Source organism: Musca domestica, unplaced genomic scaffold (assembly GCF_030504385.1).
Source record: "Musca domestica strain aabys unplaced genomic scaffold, Musca_domestica.polishedcontigs.V.1.1 3, whole genome shotgun sequence".
Taxonomy (NCBI): domain Eukaryota; kingdom Metazoa; phylum Arthropoda; class Insecta; order Diptera; family Muscidae; genus Musca; species Musca domestica.
Genome location: NW_026712299.1, coordinates 5107778 through 5129158, shown reverse-complemented (window position 1 = coordinate 5129158; position 21381 = coordinate 5107778). Strand labels below are relative to the sequence as shown.

Here is a 21381-nt window from a genome sequence, read left to right as displayed (position 1 = left end):
ATGCGGTCCAACTCTGATAAATTATATGATGTACACATGTCTAACAATCTGTAAAAATTTTGTCATCTACAGCATTTTGAAATTTTCTTATATTTGTATGTTCCATTTTACGTTACGTTGTCCACTAATTACAAACAACAATTCAAATACAACCCGTCAATTGACACGTCAACCATATTGACAGCCTCTTTCTTTTTTTTTGCAAACTGCACCAGTGTCAGGTCAGTGTAGTTTTCCACGACGACGATTTTCTTTTACACATATTTTCCTTGTTTTTAAAAGGGAAATCGTGGAAAATTGTCCATCAATTGCAGTAGGTGTAAACATTGCATTTAATAACGCAGAATATAGCCAAGAAATTGACTTAAAATATGGCAGAACAAATTGTTGACCAAGTGGTCGAAGCCGTCAAGGATGCGGTCGAGGCAGCAGTTGAGAAAAATGCAACCAGCGAAGAAACGATAACAAATGAAAAAGTACCCTCAACACCAGAAGGAATTGCAGTGGCCTATGGTTCACTGGTGATTATGGCTATGCTGCCCATTGTTTTTGGTTCCATACGCTCAGTCAAATTGCACAAAGCCAAAAAAGTGAGTTCCATAAAAATGTATTTTTTAATTGTTGTTTGTGTTGTAGTACAAGTTGTTTTTGTTAAGTACTTTTTTTTAATAATTGTCGTGTTGGTACACGTTTAGTGTTTTTTGTTGTTTTTGTCGAGGGGGAGTTAAATCCACACAAATGACAACAACTAGCAACAACCAATCAGTATTGAGAGAGTTGAAGCTGGTGTGGGGATTTTTTTTCTATTTACTCTATTTTTATAAAAACAACTCACGTCTGAAGCGACCACATCAGCAGCAATATGGTTTATTTAAATAAGTTGGATGTATAATATGTTCAAACAAAAAAAGGGTTTATGTGGCAAAATTAGATCAAATCAGATGTTTTGAAAAAAATTAAAATATTTCTCCTATAATGATAATTGTTTGTCATTTTTTAGAAGTTTTGTTTCCTAAAATGGTTTCTAAGGCGGGGTGCATTTGCGGCGTTTTGAACCCCGTAACATTAGATATAAAGCTTCGGCATCTGACATAGACATTCATGCTATTCCTAAGATGTTTTCTATTACAAACTGAGTTTCTTTTTTCATTACGAATTCCAGACCATGAAACGTATGTAAAAATGGATATAATGGTCCTGGCCCAAACAACCAAAAATTTTGAAGTGGCTGGAGTCGGCCAACTTTTTTTAGAATAGGCTTCCAAATTTGATGATTTATTCCTAATATCCCCATTTTGCAATTTAGTATTTTAACCAACTCTTCAATATTTTTATTTGGTCAGACGATTTAAATTTGCTTCACTTTCCATCCTAATTCTGTATATAATTTTATTCCTAATATTCCCATTTTGCAATTTAGTATTTTAACCAACTCTTCAATATCCTTTTGGTCAGACGATTTAAATTTACTTCACTTTCTATCCTAACTCTGGATATAATTTTGCGCTCAGTTTTTCAGTTGTTTTATTTTACAAATTTTTCTTTTGTTTCTTTTTTTCTAGGTTAGTGGCGAAAAAGCTGACACAATGACAAAAAAGGATGCCATGTTCTTCCCCATTATTGCATCTGTGGCCCTGTTTGGTCTCTATACCTTCTTTAAGGTATTTTCGAAAAATCACATCAATCTCTTGTTGACTGGCTATTTCTTCTTTTTGGGAGTGATTGCCTTGGCTCATTTGCTTAGTCCCATTGTGAATTCATTGATGCCAGCTGCAGTGCCAAAAATACCATTCCATATTCATTTTACCAAAGGCGAAGGCAAAAACAAAGAAGATCTCATTAATTACAAATTCTCCACCCATGACATTGTGTGCTTGGTCTTGTCCACGGCAATTGGTGTCTGGTATCTTTTGAAGAAACACTGGATTGCCAATAATATGTTTGGTTTGGCTTTTGCCGTAAACGGTGTTGAAATGTTGCATTTGAATAACATTGTTACTGGTTGTATTCTATTGAGCGGATTGTTCTTCTATGACATCTTCTGGGTGTTTGGCACAAATGTTATGGTTACTGTGGCCAAAAGTTTTGAGGCTCCTATTAAGCTAGTCTTCCCTCAGGATTTGATCACCAACGGCTTGAGTGCATCGAACTTTGCCATGTTGGGTTTGGGTGATATTGTCATTCCTGGCATCTTTATTGCACTGTTGTTGCGTTTCGATCACAGCACCAAGCGCAAGAGCCGCATCTATTTCTATTCCACCTTGACCGCCTATTTCTTGGGTTTGATGGCCACCATCTTTGTAATGCATGTATTCAAACATGCCCAACCAGCTTTGTTGTATTTGGTGCCTGCCTGCATGGGTACACCATTGTTGGTGGCTTTAGTACGCGGTGAACTCAAGACTCTGTTTGCGTAAGTATTTTTTATTTTATTTACTTTGAATTTTATGCTAAATTCTTATTTTTTTTTAGTTATGAAGATCATCCTGAGGAGAAACCCGAAAAGAAGGAAACCAAGGAGAGTAGCAGCAGCAACAAAAAGAAAGAATCCAAAAAAGCCAAATGATTATCAGGCGATTTTCAAACACATACTACTGACACATCCACCACCACCACCGCAAACACCTTACATTCTGCATCGCCATCGTCGTCACCGGTGGCACCGTTTATACGTGTAAAGCGTTATCCGAAACATTTTTCTATACGACCCAATTCATATATATAGTCTGGTTTTTGATGAGAAATGATTCTTTCGTTCCAGAGAGCAACAGAAACAAAAAATATTTTTTTATACTTTGCTAATGTTTTGTTTTTTTCTAAACTATGCTATTAGTTTATTATACACACACACTATATACAATATACACCCTTTTAATAATACAAAAGTAGTATAATATTAGTCGTTTTTTTCGAAAGACCCTTTAAAAAATGCAATCAGAATTGTCCAAAACAGTAATTGTAAATATTTTTAAGAGAACTTCCCTCCTTCTATCCAATAAGGCTCTATAACAAATCAGCTGCTTTATTTTGCAGTTGAAATTCCTTTAATTTTCGCTTTAACTTATATACAAAAAAAAAAATATAAAACAAAATTGAAAGAGTGCATATATGTAATTAAAAAATAAATATGAAAATATAAAGTTTATTAATATGAACTTATGCGGTAATAAAACAAAAATTAGTTTATATTTAACTAAACGAGAGGATGTTTTTCATTACCTACATTAATATCGAAAAAATTTAGCCTGTCCATTGGATTTTTTCCATTTAAATGGCTTAACCTTTCAAAATACTCAAATTCGACCGGAACAGTTAAGTGGCTCACTGTGTATGTTTTAAACCCCCTTATCCTTTAGATTGGTTTTATCATTTCACATTCCCCAAAATTATTTGGTATATGCTCTGCATTTTCTATTCGGCCCCATAAAGCAACGTCGATAAACAGGTGGGGATCCATCAAAACTTACCGACAAGGAATGGCACGAATTATGGCTTTCAAACGGTCAATGAAACCGTCACACGCTGCCCGAAGGTTGCTCTGCCGTATTTCGGCGAAGAGCTTGCTTGAGGTGATCGACACTTTGGTATTTTTTATTGTCCAACGGAGATTTTGTTGGCCATTGTGCGCTGGAAATTAAGCGAGGAATCTTATTTCTCATCTCAGTGCGAAGGTGCTGAGTCATGTTGGAATGTCCAAGGACTGCGGCTTCCAGAATATTTTCGCAATAATATTCGGGATTTATTTTTGATGCCACGGTCGAATAATACGAGCGGAGAGCGACCATCGACTGTTATGGCGGCCCACACCATCACCATGGCCGACGCTTGAGTTCTGGTGGCCAACCGAAGGTGCACATTTCCAGCTGACCTCTTCGGCAAGTAAAAACGATCATTTTGTTTGTTTACAAACTGCAACAACGAATGTTTTCTCGCTCTTTTGAGTCTATTTTCTTTCTGTTGCGGTGTAAGTTCTTGTTCTTTTTGGCATTTCAATGGCTTTACCCCGAGCTCATTTTTCAATATTTGCTGAATGGAATATTGCGATATATTCAGCTCACGAGCCATTTTTCGGCCACTGCGACGCGGGCTTCGATCAAATCGCTTCTTTACTTTTCGAACCATTTCTGCTGATGTTGCTGCTTCCGTCCACTTTTTGAATTTTTAAAGGAATTTGGCACATTTTCTGGTATTGTCTAGACTTTGGAAATTCTGGTTATCTCGGATCCCATCCTTTTGACAAAACTCCCGTGATGTCCCAACACCATTCCCCATAATTATCAATTGAAACTAAAAATATTTTCTTCATTAAGGTTTATATCATCAAAACATGATGACTTCTCTTTATTGTTGTTTTTCTTTTTCAGATACCTAAATAATTGCTTTAAAATAAGCAAAATATATATTTTACATTGATAGTAAAACAGGAGATTTAAATTAAATAAACACTATTTCATTCACATAAAAAATTAAGAATTTAATACAGGAGAAAAGTTGTGTTTTTTTTTTTTTTTTTTATTTAAACTTTTTTCAGAGTTTGTGTTTTTGTGTCAAAAGAATATATTTATAGTTAGTTATTGGTGTACGCCTATTTACGCTGCCAATCAACCAAATGGTCATTATTAAGCCAAATGGGAAGAGATGGTTTGGCATATATTCATATTGCTTATGAAATAGTTCTAGGGTTAAATTATCGGCCTTCAACTGGAAAAGTGAAACAAAAAAGAATTAGTATTTCTTTCAATATTTGAAGACATCATTGCTATACTTACTGTAAGAGGATAAATCAATTTCATCGGGTAACTCCGTGATATTCACATCGAAACGATCTTGAACTTCATTCAGAATCTTGGCATCGGCTTCGTCCGAAACAAAGGTAATGGCCAAACCCTTGGTACCAAAGCGACCAGCACGAGCCACACGATGCAAATAGGTGTCCGAATCCTCAGGCATATCATAGTTGAAAACAATATTGACACGTTCAATATCCATGCCACGTCCAAACAAGTTTGTGGCCACCAAAATACGTTTTTGGAAATCCTTGAATTGCTGATAACGGTTCAGACGTTCCTCTTGAGTCATGCCACGATGAATACCAATGGCGGGGAAATTTTGTTCTGTCAATAGCTGGGCCAGTGCCATGCAACGCTGTACCGATTTTACGAAAATAACGACCTATAAATATCCCCAAAGAAAATAATAAATCATTTATGTAAATTAAATCCTGAAAATGCTTTCTTTGTGCTGTGTTGATAAAACCCACTTGATTAAATTCCAATACATCCAAAAGTTCAAATAATTTTTGTTTTTCTCATTTTCTTTTAGCTTGACATAATGCTGCTGCAGGCCATGCAATGTCAACTTGGCTTCGTCGTCCACATACACTTCCATGGGCTGCAATAATCATAACAAAAATGTATTATTAAAATATTACAAAAAAAATCCATTAAAAAACATGTTTCTTCAGTATTCGTTGCTAAATTTCTTTTTTGAACCTATGTTGTTAATTTGTTTGCTACATACGGCTAGGCTACACAACCAACACCACCAAAGACGTTCTCTCAAAACAAGTGCGAGTTGCTGTTTGAACAGAATCCTGCTCGACAAAGTAGTAGCAGTTGTAGGTCACTCTGGCAAAAGAGTCCTTCAGATTCCATCTGAGACATTGGATGTGATCAATCATCTATTGAGAGTCGTTATGGATTCACGGAACTCCGTTCGGTATAATTCGTAATAATACGCCACGATGCTACAGATGTTGCACCCGTGCTTCCATCAACAATTTATGCAATGGACATTTTTAGATGTTGTGATGGTTTTTAAAAACCATTTGTTTAAATCCTTTTCGATCGTTTTGTTATACAGATCCGAATTTATTTTGTTATTTTTTGTAACGTTTATGTATGCCCGTTTAGTATTTTTTATTTATTTTCCCCTTGAGTCTGGCCGGAAAACTCAAGGAGACGTTGTAGATAGAAAATTATTATTTATCAGCATTTCAAATGCTTCTTAACGTTTTAATTTTCCGATTATTTTAAGTAGTCTCGATCTCAAGCAAAGTAACAATTCTCATTCTAGTTGTTCATGTTGTTACAACCACGAAAATTAAACTAATTTTAAAACTTTTATTTTGTGTTATGCTTATTGTTGTTTTGTGTAGCATTTCAGACGAAGAACATTTACGTGTTTTTGAGATTCCGCTTTGTGGTGGCATAACTAATGAATTTCGTATGACAACAACTAGGTTTAGTAGTAGTAGAAGTATTGATAGAGATATGGAGAACACGTTGTTGATATTTACATCTTGCATGAATTTTTTGCAAACTGGACGAATGTCTTTGCTTAAGGTGGCGGAAAACATCATAACTTGTTTTCCATGAGGTGTACTGCGGAAAATCTCCTGAACATCGCGTCGCATATCTGAAATTAAATAATTAAAAAAAAAATTAATATACAAATGAAAAATCATATGATTCGTTAGTCACTAATTTATAGAGATGATTTCAATAGCAAATTTAATGTAACACTTGCAGGCACACATCCGACAAAAATTCCAAATATGATTGATATTTCACGATCTGCTGTAGCATAATCATGAAACATCTGAACTTAATTTAAAAAACATAAGAGCATATTTGTTGCGTGTGCATGTTTCATCCTGATAAGACAGATGTGGTGTTATTGGAACTTTACTCGGTAAACATTGGATATTTAGTTTGTGCCCCAATATGTATTTCTTCTTTCTAAATAACAATAGGCTATAGTATCTATCTATGTGCTTGTGATAACTTACCAAGTTGTTCCAACATTTTATCACATTCATCAAGGATGAAATGTTTCAAATGCTTCAAGTTAAGTTTCTTGTTGCGTATCAAAGCCAAAATGCGACCAGGTGTGCCTACAACAATGTGTGGTGTGACATTCTTCAAAGTTTCCTCATCTTTTTGTATGGACAAACCGCCAAAGAAGACTCCAACCTTAAAAAAGAAAGAAGGTATATTTCAGTATAGGAACAGTCTACAGCAAATGCTAATTCTCTACACTGATTTTGTGCGAACTTACCTTTACGGAAGGCATATATTTAGAGAAACGTTCGTACTCCTTGCTAATTTGGAATGCAAGTTCGCGAGTATGACACATGACTAGAACATAGACAACATTCTCGGTGGGTTCAAGTTGCTGAAGTGTGGCGAGCACGAAAACAGCAGTTTTACCCATACCAGATTTAGCCTGGCACAAAATGTCCATGCCCAATACAGCCTGGGGAATACATTCATGTTGCACTATAAAACACAATACAATCAATTTTCATTGAATTTCAAGATTTTATGTTATTTCCTGAAAACTCACCTTCAGATGGATGTTCAAAACCGCAATCAACAATGGCTCTTAGAATTTCAGGCTTAAGGAGGAAATCACGAAAACCCGAACTGTGTATCGACACATAGGTACCTTTTACATCTTTTTTTGGCGCCTCTTGTGTCTCGGCTACAGTGGTCTCGGTCTGTTCCTCATCCTCGTAATCCAAAAGATCATCATTATCAGCCATTTTTGTGTGTTACTTTTTGTTTTCGAAACTACAGACAATATATAAATAGCCGCGTGTGCTAAAAAATGGAAAGAGAGCTCGGTTATGACTCAAAAATATCTATTATACACGCTTCTTGGTCAGCTTTGGAAAAAATGCGACATGACATTTGGCATAATTTCACCGGTTGACGCCATTTTTAAATCATGATGAGGTTAGTCAAAATTACCAACAACCACTGCACTTCATTTAAAGTAAAAATAATAGCAAAAAACGTAATAACTAATAACTTACCTTTATAAATGCTTTGTCAATATATTGTGGTTATTTTACTAAATAATTTATATTTTTTTCTTTTACAAGCACAAAATTTCCACAATTTTCCCTTTCGCGTGTGTGTCTGTTCGGCTTGGTAGGTAGTTTCGATAAGTCGCGCAGCACGACGCCGACTTCGGGCATATATAAATGTTCAGTGCTGCCAAGTTTAATCATTCAAATGTGAACAAGCTAAATGAAAGCGCAGAGTGGCTTACGTTGCGTTAAGGCCAAAAATTGTGTGGAAAATGCAACCCTGGTTATTGTAATTGTGCATTTACACAAAATAATTCATAGAATTTCGACTGCAAAGCCGTAAATAAACTCATATTTAAAATATGACATTTGTACAATAATACCAAACAATAGCACAATAAAGAGTTGAGTGTGCCGACTTCTGCCAATTTTATATATGTATTGTTTTGAAAAATTAAAACAAAAATTTTCAAAATCAATGATTGGAAGAAACGTTCATTACAGGACGCGCATTAAGGATATTACCCAGTTTTGTTTGAAAAGTTTGGATCATATTTTTGAAAGAAAACCTAGTTATTTCATTCATCTTTCGCTCTATTTAATTCATTTCAAAAATTAAGGAAAATTATTAAATAAATGAAAACAACTTTTGCATATAATTTCGGATAATTCCGACAGGAAGGTTGCTCAACTTCAAGAAACTGGGAAAATGCAACTCTGAACAAGAGTCTTATAGTGTTAAACATGAAACAATTGGTTTTTTTTCCACTAACTTGGAAAATATGCAGTTCAGTTGAAACTGAATTTGAAATGTTTTCAAATTATTTTATCTTTTATTCAAACCAATACACACACAAACAGAAACTGTTTTGACAAAAAAAATATAAAATGTTTGACATATCAATGTTCCCAAGCGTTAATACACCTGTATTCTTCTGCAGGAATCTACTAGTTTTGCAACATTTGTCGATATCATAAAGGACAAATCGGTTATCGTTGTAAAAACTTTTACCTCCTTACAGTTCTGGAACAGACCATATATCTGGATTTGCTGTTTTCGTTCGAAAAGAAAAAACTGTACTTTCTGCACAGAATCTCACAAATAGAATTATTATTTAAAATACACTTAATCACATATGTGTGAACATGCTTTTAGTGCATACTTGATGATTTTGTAAATTGATGATTTCGTACATATAAAAATGCAATACTCGCAATTTTGGAAAATCAACGTCACACTCATACGCAAGTCTTCTAAAAAAACTCCGAGATATTTAAAGGCAATTATTCAAAAATTCAAATGACATTAAAAACATAGTTGTGTTCCAGTACTTTTTTAGTAGTAAAACTAGCAGAAGAGAGAACAGTTCGAAATGTCATTCTCATTTAGGTTTGCTCAAAAAATAAGGGAACGGAAAATTAGCAGAAATGCGATAAAATGTCAAAATTCAAAATTCCAAAAGTAAATAGCCTAAATCGGACTGGTGAAACCTTACTGAAAAGAGCGCCAACATTTAAGAAATGAGTATTGAAGACGATAAGTTAAAATTAATAATTTATAATAATAATTAATAATCTGATTTCTCATTCAGCCAGTCCTCTTCACTGCTGGAATCATCCAAAAGTGAATACATCAGTTGCTCCATATTTTCTCTTTTTGTTTTTTGCACAACAAATATTAGTTTTTCCTTTAGTTTTCAAGTTGATCATTTTCTTTATTGAAATGTATCAATACATTTTTCAACCTTGTTTGCCCTGCCAATTAAATGTCAAATTTACAATATGCACATTTCTGCTCGGCCAAATTCATGTAGCTAAAACAAGCAGAAATGTGCACCACTCAGCGCCGTTTTGTTATCGAGAGAGCTGCAAGTTTTGCTAGTTTTTGGAGTACGGGAACGCGTTGTAGCAGAATTAGTGCTAATTAGTACTAATTTGTAGGTTCTGGAACACAACTCATGTTTGAGGCCAAAATGTTTTATTAGTTCAAAACGCCGTCACACTTTCCACATCATCTCTGTAGTCATTTGCGCGCCTTTTATCTATAGCTATCGATCTATCGATACATTGTTGCACAAAACAATCACAAACACATCTGCATCTGGAGAACAAACAACAACCTCCGCAAAATACATATAACTGCTTAATAAAATAAACAGTTATGTTTCTAATAATTCTATGGTCCTAGATTCTTCATACTGCCGGCAAATTTCAAATATTTTATTAAAAAATAAATACAAACGCAACTAAGTTTTCTACACGTTAAGCTGAAGAAACGCAGAGGAACAAAAGAAACCATGGCACGAGATCGCGAGCCTCAGTCACAGACGCAAGGAGCAACTCAAAGCCAGTCATCTAATATATGGAGCCAGGTTGAGAGTCAGCCAATTGAAAACATTGTTTGGGGACGACTCTATGGGAAAAACATCAAAGTCAAATCTCTGGGTACGACGGGCAAATATAAGATTTTGTATCTGAATTCGTCTTTTTCTGTTGGTAACATTATGTTTTCTGTCAAAAAATTGGTATTTTTTTGTTGTATGTTATTTGTGTCCTTGATGTAGATTTGATATATTGATAAAAATGTCTTAATTTTATGTGTATACCATTGCGTTTTTTTTCATTGTGCAGATTTAAGCAATGAAAGTTTCACCGCTGGCCGTGGAGATAACAATGATCTTATATTGACGCTCAATGATTTACCAGAGAAAATATTGTGTCGCATATCGAAGGTCCATTTTGTAATACGAAGAGCTAACTGTGATCTATCCAATCCTGTTTACATTGAGGTGGGTATTGTATTGCAACATATTTATTAGAATGTCACTTGACTACTGGATTTTCCTGTAGGACCTTTCGCGCAATGGAACGTTTGTGAATAGTGAAAGAATTGGTACCAATAGCAGACGTATTCTACAAAATGATGATATTATATCGCTATCGCATCCCACGTACAAAGGTATGTTGGCAACTAATTTGAATTGTATCAAAGTAAACACATATGCCTTTCAGCTTTTGTCTTCAAAGATCTCAGTCCCAATGAGGCAATGGGTTTGCCCAAAGAAATTACTTCAAATTATTATGTTAGTCGTAAATTAGGCTCTGGAGCTTGTGGTCTGGTGCGTCTGGTCTATGACAGGCGTTCGTGCCAAGAATATGCCATGAAAATTGTCAAGAAAAACATGCTGGCAACCAGTACTAGCCCCAATCATTTAACAGATCCAAATCGTGTTATGAATGAGGCAAAAATTATGAAAAATCTAGATCATGTAAGTTTTTTTTTTGTTGTTTTTACTATTTTTAAGAGTTTCTATAAGAACAACTCATTTTTCATTTCACAGCCCTGTGTCATTAATATGCACGATATTGTTGATAAGCCAGACTCAGTTTATATGGTTTTAGAATTCATGAAAGGAGGCGATTTACTCAATCGCATTGTTGAAAATAAAAGGCTGTCGGAAAAGATTTCCAAACTTTTCTTCTATCAAATGTGTCATGCGGTTAAATATTTACATGATAAAGGTAATGTAACTTTAATAGAAGAAAATAATGTATTGTTGGTTTGGTTTAGTTTTAAGATTTGTTTTTTTTTTTTTTTTTCAAAATGTTTTGTTTTCAGGCATCACTCATAGAGATTTAAAGCCGGACAATGTGTTGCTTGAAACGTCGGACGAGGAAACATTATTAAAAGTTTCTGACTTTGGTTTGAGCAAATTTGTACAGAAGGATTCTGTAATGCGAACCTTGTGTGGCACACCTCTGTATGTTGCACCAGAAGTGCTGCTAACTGGTGGTCGTGGAGCGTACACAAAAAAGGTAGACATTTGGAGTTTGGGTGTGGTTCTTTTCACCTGGTAAGTTTAAATGGGCGTGTATACAGGGTGAGATAAAAAAAACTGCAACAAAGTCAAACATCACAATGAAATGAAAGCAAAAAATGTCGGAAATAGCATAAAATTTTAGCATAAGTTAAGATTTGTTCGAATTGGTCACCTTTAGCCCGAATTATGAAACCGTCACACGCTGCTCGATTGTTGCTCTGCGATATTTTGTCCCCTTCCCGACGAAGCGCTTGCTTTAGGTGATCGACACTTTGGTATTTTTTAGTGCCAACCTTGCTTTCTAAAATACTTCAGACACAATAGCCGAACAGATTGGTATCCGTTGTGTTGCGGTGTAAGTTCTTGCACTTTTTGGAATTTCAATGGATTTATCCCGAGCTCATTTTTCAATATTTGCCGAATGAAATATTACGATATGTTCAGCTTACGAGCCATTTTTCGGCCACTGCCGTGTCGCTTGTTTATTTTTCAAATCGCTTCTTTACTTTTCGAACCATTTCTGCTGATGTTGCTGTTTTCTTCAGTCCACTTCCTTGACGTCGGGCTACGCTACCAGTTTCACGGTAACGAGCGATGGTACGAGACACAAAAGATTTATTCACATTTAAAGGCTGGATTGCTCTAACGATAGCCATTTGTGGTTTTCCAGCCAAATATAAAGAAATTGCACTATCACGCTTGAATTCCATCACGAAAAACTTTTTTTTCTGGAAAATTCTCACCAATGCTTTTGTACGCTTGTAAACAATATAATGAGCTGTCACTGGAATAATTTCAACAGCTGTCGGACGAGTGGCTTAGAAATGAGGGTAGTCTGAAGTTGGTTGCAGTTTTTTCATATCACCCAGTATGTATATGAGTGCTTGATGGGTGGCAAATTTTCAATTCAATTTGTAGCATATATTTTATTGCAATCTATTTTAAAGTTATTCTTATTTAACATAACTTTTATTTATGCCTTAAAATAAAATCATTAGGATTTTTCAATTACAATTTAAGTGATATCGGTCCTCTGACTTTAAGGACTTCCAAGTAGTTGTATTATATTACTTTTGAATTTATTTTGTCTTACAGCCTTAGCGGAACTTTGCCCTTTTCTGACGATTACGGCTCTCCAGCCTCTGAACAAATCAAGAAGGGTCATTTTCGTTTCAATCATCCCTCATGGAAGCAGGTATCACAACGGGCAACATCCCTAATAAAAAACATGTTAATAGTTGACCCCCAAAGAAGGCCAACTATCGACGATGTACTACAAAGTAGCTGGCTCAAAGATCAGGAAATGTTGCGTACCGCCAATAAACTAATGAAAATCGAACCCATGGAAACCGAAGATGAAGAGAATTTTTTAGAACCTCCAATGAAACGTTCCAAACGGTAAACAAAACGTATTTACATTACCTCGTTAATTTAATATGGAGAAAGAAAAACCAACCACCAGTTGCCAAATAGAGTACTATTTTTTATTAGTTTAGTTATTTTATATATAGTATTAAGTCACCATTTTTGTGTTTGTTTTTTGTTCATTATTCAGTATACGTAAAAAATTGCCTTAGATTGGAATTCATTTGATATGATAAACATTCCATAGCAGCAGAAACTCCAAAAATTTGACAAGACAAAAAAACACTGTTAGCAAACAAAAATGAAATTATTTTCCGAAAATGTTGCAAGAGTTGTACTCTAAGATTTTTTTTTGTTAAATGTTGTCCACTCCAATGTTTTGTTAAACATTCTTATACCTCTTGTATAACTGATCATTATTAATATTTTTACTTGATCATTATTATTATTATTATTATTAATTATATGTATTGTACTGTTTATGTTGTATGCTTATGAGCTATGCTTTTATTAAAGCCATCAGAATACTGCTTTACAAATGATGGGAGGCTGTGATACGCCTTCATTTTTTATAAATAAATTTATTAAAAAAAAAATTTCAGAATTTTTGTGTTTCGAGTTCATGGTATGTAGAAAATGGTATGTCAGCATTTTTTAATAGGTACTCCTTTTTTCACTGTTGTTGTTTTCACATCGAAAATCATGTTTCAATATAAATGGTCAGGGTTCTCACTGGTATAGCACAACTAACTAAAAAAAATTTTCGAATCACCGGCAAATATCGGTAAAATTAAAACGGAATATCATGAATGGAAAGTCAAGTTGACAGCACTGTTCCTGTCGGTAGGACTTAGCGACTACTATATTTTGTGTAGCTAGCTGGCCGAAAAATTACAGAAAAAATTATCAACATTTAAGCATTTTAATTTTAACGATTTTGGTCGCTAACTTAAAAATGAATTAGAGATGTCGCCCTAGTCAGTCAAGGAACTAGTAAACACTCGGGTATGAAGTTACTCGTCTTTAAAAACAATCTTTTCTCTTCAATTCGATTGAAAGTTTTGTACATTTTATGCCACTTTTATATTAGAACTTTTTGTAGGGTTAATCTTTTTAAGAGGATTTATTTGAAGGTAATGTATATGACAATTTAAATCCATATCCATTAGGTAATCAAAAAGATATTACAATTGTTCTCTTCTGTGAACCTGCAGGAATGAGAGAAATGAGTAGGCACTACTAGATTTTAAATTATATTTATCAACATAAAAAAGAATTTAATTAAATATAAAATACGAATGGGATGTATCTAGTTCCCATGGTCCCTTTCATAAAACATTAGCTTGAACAGTCGTTTCGCACCTACACAACTCTTATAGTTTGACATCTAGTCAATATACCGCCGTCGCGGACAAAATCAACGAACTTTGTTCTCTGAAAAACAACACATTTATCCAGGACTAGTCCAGGAAATCCTCTAGAAAACAAATAATCAGAAAAGAATAGTAAATTTCTTTTTCATTGCATTGAATTAATCTTTTAACTTAAATTCGAAAAATGTCTTCTTCAGTTCATTGCCAATTATGGATGGGCAGCGTAAGTAGTTCACCCAATCTTGTTAACAGACAATATTTCTTACATTGTAAACAATGTGTTTCAGTTGGAGCCGTATATGACGGAAAATTTCGTCATAGCTGCCTTCCGGAAAATGGGCGAAGATCCAACCACAGTCCGTTTGATGCGTAACAAATATACAGGAGAACCTGCGGGTTATTGTTTTGTAAATTTTGCCACAGATGAAAAGGCCATGGATGCAATGCACAAATTAAATGGCAAACCCATACCAGGCACAAATCCCATTGTACGTTTTAGATTGAACAGTGCTAGCAATTCATATAAAATGCCCGGCAATGAAAGAGAATTCAGTGTTTGGGTTGGAGATCTCAGTTCCGATGTGGATGATTATCAACTGTATAAAGCATTCTCATCGAAGTACACCTCGATTAAAACAGCCAAAGTTATTATAGACAGTTCAGGATTTTCCAAGGGTTATGGATTTGTGCGATTCGGCATTGAAGATGAACAACAGTCGGCATTGTATGAAATGAATGGTTACATTGGCTTGGGTAGCAAACCCCTGAAAATTTGTAATGCCGTACCCAAACCTAAGAGTGAATTAGGCGTTGCCTTGGGTACATCGAACAGTAATTATGGTTATGGTGGTTCTGGGCCAACAGCAACCAGCAGTACAGCTAGCTCGGATTATACCCAGTACTATGATCCCAGTTCAACATATTGGCAAGGTAAGAGAAATGTTTTGAGTTTTGTCCAAAAAATGTAAAAATATTCTATTTCTAGGTTATAATGCATGGCAGAATTATTACGATGTAAGCACAGCAGCTGCCGATCCAACAAGTGCATATTATCAACAATCAATGGTTCAATCGCATTCGAATACCCAAACATTGGCCCAACATGCCGAGGCATGGAGTGCCCAGCGTAATGCTCAATATGAACAGCAAAACGCCGCCACTGCATCCAATGGTGGTGCCGATGACGAGGATGATAGCTATGCATTGGTGGAGCATAAATTCACATTGGATGTAGATAAAATGAATCGTGAAGCTCTTGATTCAGATCGTAATTTGTACGATGCCCTAGAGAGTTCCAAATGGTTACCGTTGGAACAACTAGAAGCATATTAGATATAGGTTTTATTTCATAAGTTATTATGTATTTTCTTAATAAAGCTGGATTACAAATTTTACGCAAATCATATTTGTTTTTAATCCTTTTTTTGAGCCTAAGTCCCTTGTTTTCAACTATTACAGCCATAAACATGAAGAGTTTAAATAGTTTTAATAGTAACTTAAAAAAATATTAAAAATAAAAGACTTTTCATGTTTAACTTATTTGAGCGTGTTTGGATATAACGGAATGTCTTGTCTATTTTTATTTGTGCACAGAAATTATATTTACAGCATTATTATTATATAGACAAATATATTATTTAATATCAATTGTAAATATAGGAAAAAAAGTGTGAAGCCTGCTTCTATAGGAATAAACATCAACGTCTCTAATTCTATTTGTATTCCAGTTTAAAATAGATCATAGAAATAATCTAATCCTTGGCCCAATTCCCATATAGATATACCAGTACCTAATTCCTGAGCTAATTTGAGGCGTTTGTTAATGGAGTATAGAGTTGGATAGAAAACATAATGACGTCCACTGCTTGTTCTGAAAGAAAAAGACAATTTCAAAATTAAAAAAAAAAAAAAAAATAAATCAATAGACTAGTTACAAATACAGGGTGAGATAAAAAACTGCAACAAAGTCAAACTCCATCATATTTACATTTTTTTATTGAATTAAAGCAAAAAATGTGGGAAATAGCATCGAATGTTAGAATAAGTTTAGATTAGTTCGAATTGGTCACCTTTGGCACGAATTATGGCCTTCAAACGGCCAATGAAACTACCACACGCTGCCCGAATGTTGCTCTGCGGTATTTTGGTCCATTCCAAGCGAAGCGCTTGCTTGAGGTGATCGACACTTTGGTATTTTTTAGTGCCAACCTTGACACAAAAGTCCAACGGATTGGTGTACGGAGATTTTGGTGGCCATTGTGCGCTGGAAATGAAGCGAGGAACCATTCTTGGGTGGCGCGTGCTGAATGCGATGGTGCTGTGTACTATTGGAATGTCCAAGGTCTGCGGCCAAAATGTTTGTGTGTCCAAGGCTTTAATACACTCTCCAGAATATTTTCGCAATAATATTCGGAATTTATTCTGATGCCACGGTCGATTAATACGAGCGGAGAGCGACCATCTGATGTTATGGCGGCCCACACCATTACCATGGACGGCGCTTGAGTTCTGGTGGCCAACCGAAGGTGCACATTTTCAGCTAACCTCTTTGGCAAGTAAACACGATCATTTTGTTTGTTTACAAACTGCTGAACAACAAATGTTTTCTCATCGGAGATTAGAGAAAACCAATTTCGGCAGTTCGCCAAGCGAAGCAACTCTTTAGCTCTTTTGAGTTTATTTTCTTTCTGTTGCGGTTTAAGTTCTTGCACTTTTTGCAATTTCAACGGCTTTACCTCGAACTCATTTTTTAATATTTGCCAAATGGAATATTGCGATATTTTCCATTTTTCGGCCACTGCGACGGGGGTTTCTATCATGTCGCTTCTTTACTTTTCGAACTATTTTTGCTGATGTTACTGTTTGCTTCCATCCACTTCCATGACTTCGGGCTACGCTACCAGTATCATGGTAACGAGCGATGGCACGAGACACAAAAGATTTATTCACATTTAAATGCTAGAGTGCTCTAACGATAGCCATTTATGGTTTTCCAGCCAAATATAAAGAAATCACACTATCACGCTTGAATTCCATCACAACTAACTTTTCTTCTGGAAAATTCTCACCAAAATGCTTTTGTAGGCTTGTAAACCATATAATGAGCTGTCACTGGAATAATTTTAACAGCTGTTGGACGAGTAGCTTACAAATGACAGCTGTCTGAAGTTGGTTGCAGTTTTTTCATCTCACCCTGTATTTACTTGTTGGGGATTTCTCTTCTTTAAATTAGCCTAATCTTAAAGAACGGGGGGAGCAAATAATATAGGAATATAAAATAATAATTTAATTACTAAAATTTCCCCCTTGTATCAGGACGAGTTAGCAAGAGCGAGAAATTCCACACAAGAAAACATTTTAAATAGGTGCGTTCATAGCTTTCATACTTACTTAACTTCGAAAAAATTCTCAACATCCCTTTCGTCATATGTTAGACGTCGTTTCAGGTGTTTGAGCAACGATAAATATTCCCCAGCAACAATGGGTCCACCACCGTCCGGAGTGTAGTCATTGCCATACATATTCATGCCCATTAAGATCTTCATACGTTTCTCCACCAAATTGACATCACTGCCAGACGGTGTAATATGTTCAATGGAACGTCTAATCCAATAAAGCGGGGAATTGGCACCCGGTCTTTGGACATTTGAAAAGTCATAGGTCATGAGGGAAAATTTGTAAATATGTTTGTACAACTGATCAAAATGTTGATGGGTAAACATGCTTGCGGCCTGCTGTCTGTACGGTGGTATTACCAAAATCAGTTTTAGGTCTCTGGCCTTTAGTTCATTACTAAGATCAATGGCAAGTTTTATCAGAAATTGATCATTGACACGTCCAGCCAACTGTAGCCAATATTCTAAAACTATGCCATCAAAGCCGTGCTCTATGCACAAGCTTACAATCACTTCAGCCAATTTCACTTTCTCCTTTTCAGATGACAATAATTTGGTGTAGTCCTCATTTCGGAAATTCTCAAAAAGTATCCTTGGGTAAACTAAAAAAAAAACATTTCGGTTACATTAATGACCATCCTCTAAGTCAATGAATACTCACACTCTGTAGTTCGGCTTGTGCCACTTTTGCTCTTCTCCCTTACTGTTTTCACCCAACGACTGTCAATATCATGTTTTCCTTGGACCACATAATTGCTTCCCTGTTTGACGACTTGAAACCACACAGGAGATATTATGTCCATCTTTGGTGCAAACGTTTTTGCTACATCATAACCGTGGGAATTCCACTGAAAAAATCATAAATTTTTCATGCAAATAGTTTAACATTTTAATCGAATAGTCCTACCGGTGTTACAAATCCCAAAACAGTCCCATTAAAATGTCGTATTGAGGTATCCTTGAAAAACGACCCACAATTAAGTAAAATTTCCTTGGCCGAGGGTTCCTGTTGTATCAAATCCAATTCGAAAACACTCTCATCTCTAGGGCCGGTTCTGGGTTTCGGTTGAGACTTTTTGCCGGGTGTTATGGTGCACTGCACCATTGTTGTGCAGAGCAGAACAAGCAGAGAGTATTTTAGAAATTCTTGCTGCCAACTTGACATATTTTGGGTTGGGAACAAATTTTTGGGGGATTAATGTTGTATTCCTTGGCAACTAGCCATGTAGTCAAGATTCAAGATATGTATGTCACAAGTTGTTGTTGTTGTTTTTTTTCGAGAGTAAACTACTCAGTGTTCCGGAAGTAAATTAGTTCAATGGATTGATTTTGTGAAAGGAATTATCGGAACTAGATGCACTTATTAGTTTCTCGGAACAGTTTAGTAAAAACTCTCGGATTTTTTTGAAATTTTTTCCAGAAGGAAAGTATTTTTTCTTGTGGGACGGAGACGGATACCTGGATTTTTGACCCAAGATCTGGACCTACTGAATAGATATTGACAATATAGATAAGATTAAAGCGTCAACTTTCGATCAAGTCGCTTCTTACTTATGGACACTTCTTGGAAGGGTATTTTTATTAGCTTTAAATATCATCAATATCGGTTTAGTAGGCCTGGATCTTGGACCCGGACTTTCCCGGAATAAAGGTGAAAATATCTGCCTCTGGAAAAAATTTCAAGAATATTTACTAAACTAGACTGGTTCCAGAGTCTGATTCCGGAGAGGAACTAAAAATTTACTATTTTTGTTTGTTTTAAAGTACCTGAGAGAATCTCTCTCTGTATTCTGAGGACAAATAAAATGCAAATAGGGAAGGCAGTATGATCATTAATCTCTAAACAGGAGGAGTGCTTCACACAAAATTTATGTGGAAACCAATTGATGCAAAGATTGATGCAAGATTCTTACTCAAGACTGATTTTTGAGTAGGAGGTGGCGTTTGTTATGGTTTCCTTGCCGACGTCAGGGAGGTATGATCAAATGAGCCATGGCTTACTCTGGATAAGCCGGGATATCCTCACACCTTGTTTTCTTTTATAACACATCCCCAATCTGTGGATTCGACCGGGCCGAACTTTTAATACCCTCCCATGGCAGAAGAATACAGGTAGATGCATCAACGCTTGGGAGCATTTATATGTCAAAAATGTAAATGTTTTTTCAAATATAAGTAGATTTTTATATGTTTTCTTATACGACATTATTCGGAGGTTATTATAATCCGTGTTTTCAACAATTTTTGCAAATTTATATAATTTTTCATTCAACATTTTCAATTCCAAAATTGGGTTGACAGTTCATTGTCCCAGCAGCTGTGTCGACGCGTCTACCTATATTCTTCTACCATGTACCCTCCACTTTTGGGTAAAGAAAAAATTTTTATGTAAAAGCATCTGAATTCAAACTTATTGCGTATTGAGTAAATTGATTGAGGCCTTTTATGGGGGTCATACCAAAACGGGAAACTCCAAATCTTCTGAAATAACAAATTTTAAACTATTTCGTGGGTAAATGTGACTAAAATGATAAAAATACCAAGTATCGTTGGGTATCGTTATATGTGCGCTATAGGAAAACGTGGACCGCCGGAGCTAGAACCCATTATGAACTACAAATACCACCTTTTAAACAAAACCCGTGGTAAAAACAATCAAAATACCGAATATCGGGAGGTACCGTTATATGGGGGCTACACCAAAAGGTAGACCTATATATACTATGTTCCGCCACCAGAGCTAGAACCCATTATGAACTACAAATACCAATTTTCAGACAAATCTGTGAAAAATATATAAAAACGTGGACCTATACATACAATGTTTCACCACCACAAATCTGGGAAAAAATATAACAGAAATCATCTAAAAACCGAATATCGGGAGATACCATTATATGGCGGCTATGTCAAAACGTGGACCAATATGTCCCATTTTAATACTAACCATCCGAGACACAATACAAATTGTTCTGCCAAATTTTAAGCTCTACGTGAAATAATATTTAGGGATGTTACAAACGGAATGAATATAACCTCCGTTTCAAGGTTGAGGATATAAAAATTAGCGCGGTCCCTATCCATACACACTGAATTGATATGATGCTTGAAAACTAAAGTAAAAAGATGTTGTTTTATTTCAACTTTGACAAATTGGCTAGACACGGAAGCCAGCCCCATGCCACTTCGTGATGGAGAAAAACTACTAAAGACCTTGTAATGCTTCGTTTCTTGCTTATGATCGTAGCATAGGATGAAGCGCGCCACCCATTCAGTCAACATTTCCCGTGTTAAGTTTGTACTTTGATATCCCCATCTGTTGCTGCTGTTTTTCCTAAATTAATTAAGACACCGCATATCACAAATAAAAATATGTATTTAATACTTTTTTTGTTGTAGAACACAAAGAATCAATTTGTTTTTCGTTTATTATGGATTTGTTTGTTTGTTTTGTTTTTGTTCTTTTAATATTATTTTTATATTATCATATAAATAATGCATATATGCGCACAATAGATTCGATCAATAAATATGATCAAATATTATACAAAAAAAGAAAAAAAAGGAAATATATATTTGTTTTATGTTTATGGGAAAAGGAAACTTAAAAC

General features: G+C 35.3%; 5 protein-coding genes across 6 annotated transcripts; 3 read left to right on the top strand and 2 right to left on the bottom strand.

Annotated features, from left to right (window-relative positions):
• The first annotated feature begins 202 nt into the window (after positions 1 to 202).
• Positions 203 to 3201, top strand: LOC101896499 (minor histocompatibility antigen H13). Its single transcript, XM_005176257.4, has 3 exons — positions 203 to 590; positions 1563 to 2413; positions 2473 to 3201. Exons 1-3 carry the CDS (start codon positions 372 to 374, stop codon positions 2564 to 2566), a joined length of 1164 nt encoding a protein of 387 aa, XP_005176314.1. The 5' UTR covers positions 203 to 371; the 3' UTR covers positions 2567 to 3201.
• A 1095-nt stretch (positions 3202 to 4296) lies between these two features.
• LOC101896679 (ATP-dependent RNA helicase WM6) lies at positions 4297 to 7981 on the bottom strand. The gene is given in 9 exon segments (XM_005176258.4): positions 4297 to 4701; positions 4770 to 5172; positions 5261 to 5301; positions 5304 to 5391; positions 6299 to 6417; positions 6791 to 6974; positions 7060 to 7280; positions 7348 to 7604; positions 7820 to 7981. Coding segments are annotated over 8 exon segments (1269 nt in total). The 5' UTR covers positions 7547 to 7604; positions 7820 to 7981; the 3' UTR covers positions 4297 to 4687.
• A 1907-nt stretch (positions 7982 to 9888) lies between these two features.
• Positions 9889 to 13584, top strand: LOC101896859 (ovarian-specific serine/threonine-protein kinase Lok). 2 transcript variants are annotated; one of them, XM_020039679.2, is made up of 7 exons: positions 9889 to 10312; positions 10448 to 10605; positions 10667 to 10775; positions 10829 to 11085; positions 11158 to 11338; positions 11436 to 11670; positions 12733 to 13584. In XM_020039679.2, the coding sequence occupies exons 1-7, from the start codon at positions 10114 to 10116 to the stop codon at positions 13037 to 13039; spliced, it is 1446 nt and encodes a 481-aa protein (XP_019895238.1). In that variant the 5' UTR covers positions 9889 to 10113; the 3' UTR covers positions 13040 to 13584. The 2 variants fall into 2 exon arrangements, with proteins under 2 accessions (XP_019895238.1, XP_005176317.1); XM_005176260.4 differs by having other exon boundaries at positions 9890 to 10261; positions 12733 to 13582.
• Positions 13585 to 14437: 853 nt separating this feature from the next.
• LOC101899780 (tRNA selenocysteine 1-associated protein 1) lies at positions 14438 to 15775 on the top strand. The gene is made up of 3 exons (XM_005176277.4): positions 14438 to 14598; positions 14663 to 15305; positions 15361 to 15775. The coding sequence occupies exons 1-3, from the start codon at positions 14560 to 14562 to the stop codon at positions 15705 to 15707; spliced, it is 1029 nt and encodes a 342-aa protein (XP_005176334.1). The 5' UTR covers positions 14438 to 14559; the 3' UTR covers positions 15708 to 15775.
• Positions 15776 to 15911: 136 nt separating this feature from the next.
• On the bottom strand, positions 15912 to 19109 carry LOC101897146 (chitinase domain-containing protein 1). Its single transcript, XM_005176261.4, has 4 exons — positions 18678 to 19109; positions 18432 to 18618; positions 17766 to 18372; positions 15912 to 16245 (listed from the first exon to the last, which is right to left on the bottom strand). The coding sequence occupies exons 1-4, from the start codon at positions 18933 to 18935 to the stop codon at positions 16104 to 16106; spliced, it is 1194 nt and encodes a 397-aa protein (XP_005176318.1). The 5' UTR covers positions 18936 to 19109; the 3' UTR covers positions 15912 to 16103.
• Positions 19110 to 21381: the final 2272 nt, after the last annotated feature.

What these genes read in the sequence shown, in the direction of transcription:
- LOC101896859 (XM_020039679.2), top strand. Translation starts at nt 10,114, where the DNA reads ATGGCACGAGATCGCGAGCCTCAGTCACAGACGCAAGGAGCAACTCAA. An exon ending in GAATTCGTCTTTTTCTGTTG is followed by an intron (nt 10,313 to 10,447) that starts GTAACATTATGT and finishes TTCATTGTGCAG; the next exon opens with ATTTAAGCAATGAAAGTTTC. An exon ending in CCAATCCTGTTTACATTGAG is followed by an intron (nt 10,606 to 10,666) that starts GTGGGTATTGTA and finishes ATTTTCCTGTAG; the next exon opens with GACCTTTCGCGCAATGGAAC.
- LOC101896499 (XM_005176257.4), top strand. Translation starts at nt 372, where the DNA reads ATGGCAGAACAAATTGTTGACCAAGTGGTCGAAGCCGTCAAGGATGCG. An exon ending in AATTGCACAAAGCCAAAAAA is followed by an intron (nt 591 to 1,562) that starts GTGAGTTCCATA and finishes CTTTTTTTCTAG; the next exon opens with GTTAGTGGCGAAAAAGCTGA. An exon ending in GAACTCAAGACTCTGTTTGC is followed by an intron (nt 2,414 to 2,472) that starts GTAAGTATTTTT and finishes ATTTTTTTTTAG; the next exon opens with TTATGAAGATCATCCTGAGG.
- LOC101897146 (XM_005176261.4), bottom strand. Translation starts at nt 18,935, where the DNA reads ATGTCAAGTTGGCAGCAAGAATTTCTAAAATACTCTCTGCTTGTTCTG. An exon ending in TTTTGGGATTTGTAACACCG is followed by an intron (nt 18,619 to 18,677) that starts GTAGGACTATTC and finishes TGATTTTTTCAG; the next exon opens with TGGAATTCCCACGGTTATGA. An exon ending in CACAAGCCGAACTACAGAGT is followed by an intron (nt 18,373 to 18,431) that starts GTGAGTATTCAT and finishes TTTTTTTTTTAG; the next exon opens with TTTACCCAAGGATACTTTTT.
- LOC101899780 (XM_005176277.4), top strand. Translation starts at nt 14,560, where the DNA reads ATGTCTTCTTCAGTTCATTGCCAATTATGGATGGGCAGC. An exon ending in GCCAATTATGGATGGGCAGC is followed by an intron (nt 14,599 to 14,662) that starts GTAAGTAGTTCA and finishes AATGTGTTTCAG; the next exon opens with TTGGAGCCGTATATGACGGA. An exon ending in CAGTTCAACATATTGGCAAG is followed by an intron (nt 15,306 to 15,360) that starts GTAAGAGAAATG and finishes TTCTATTTCTAG; the next exon opens with GTTATAATGCATGGCAGAAT.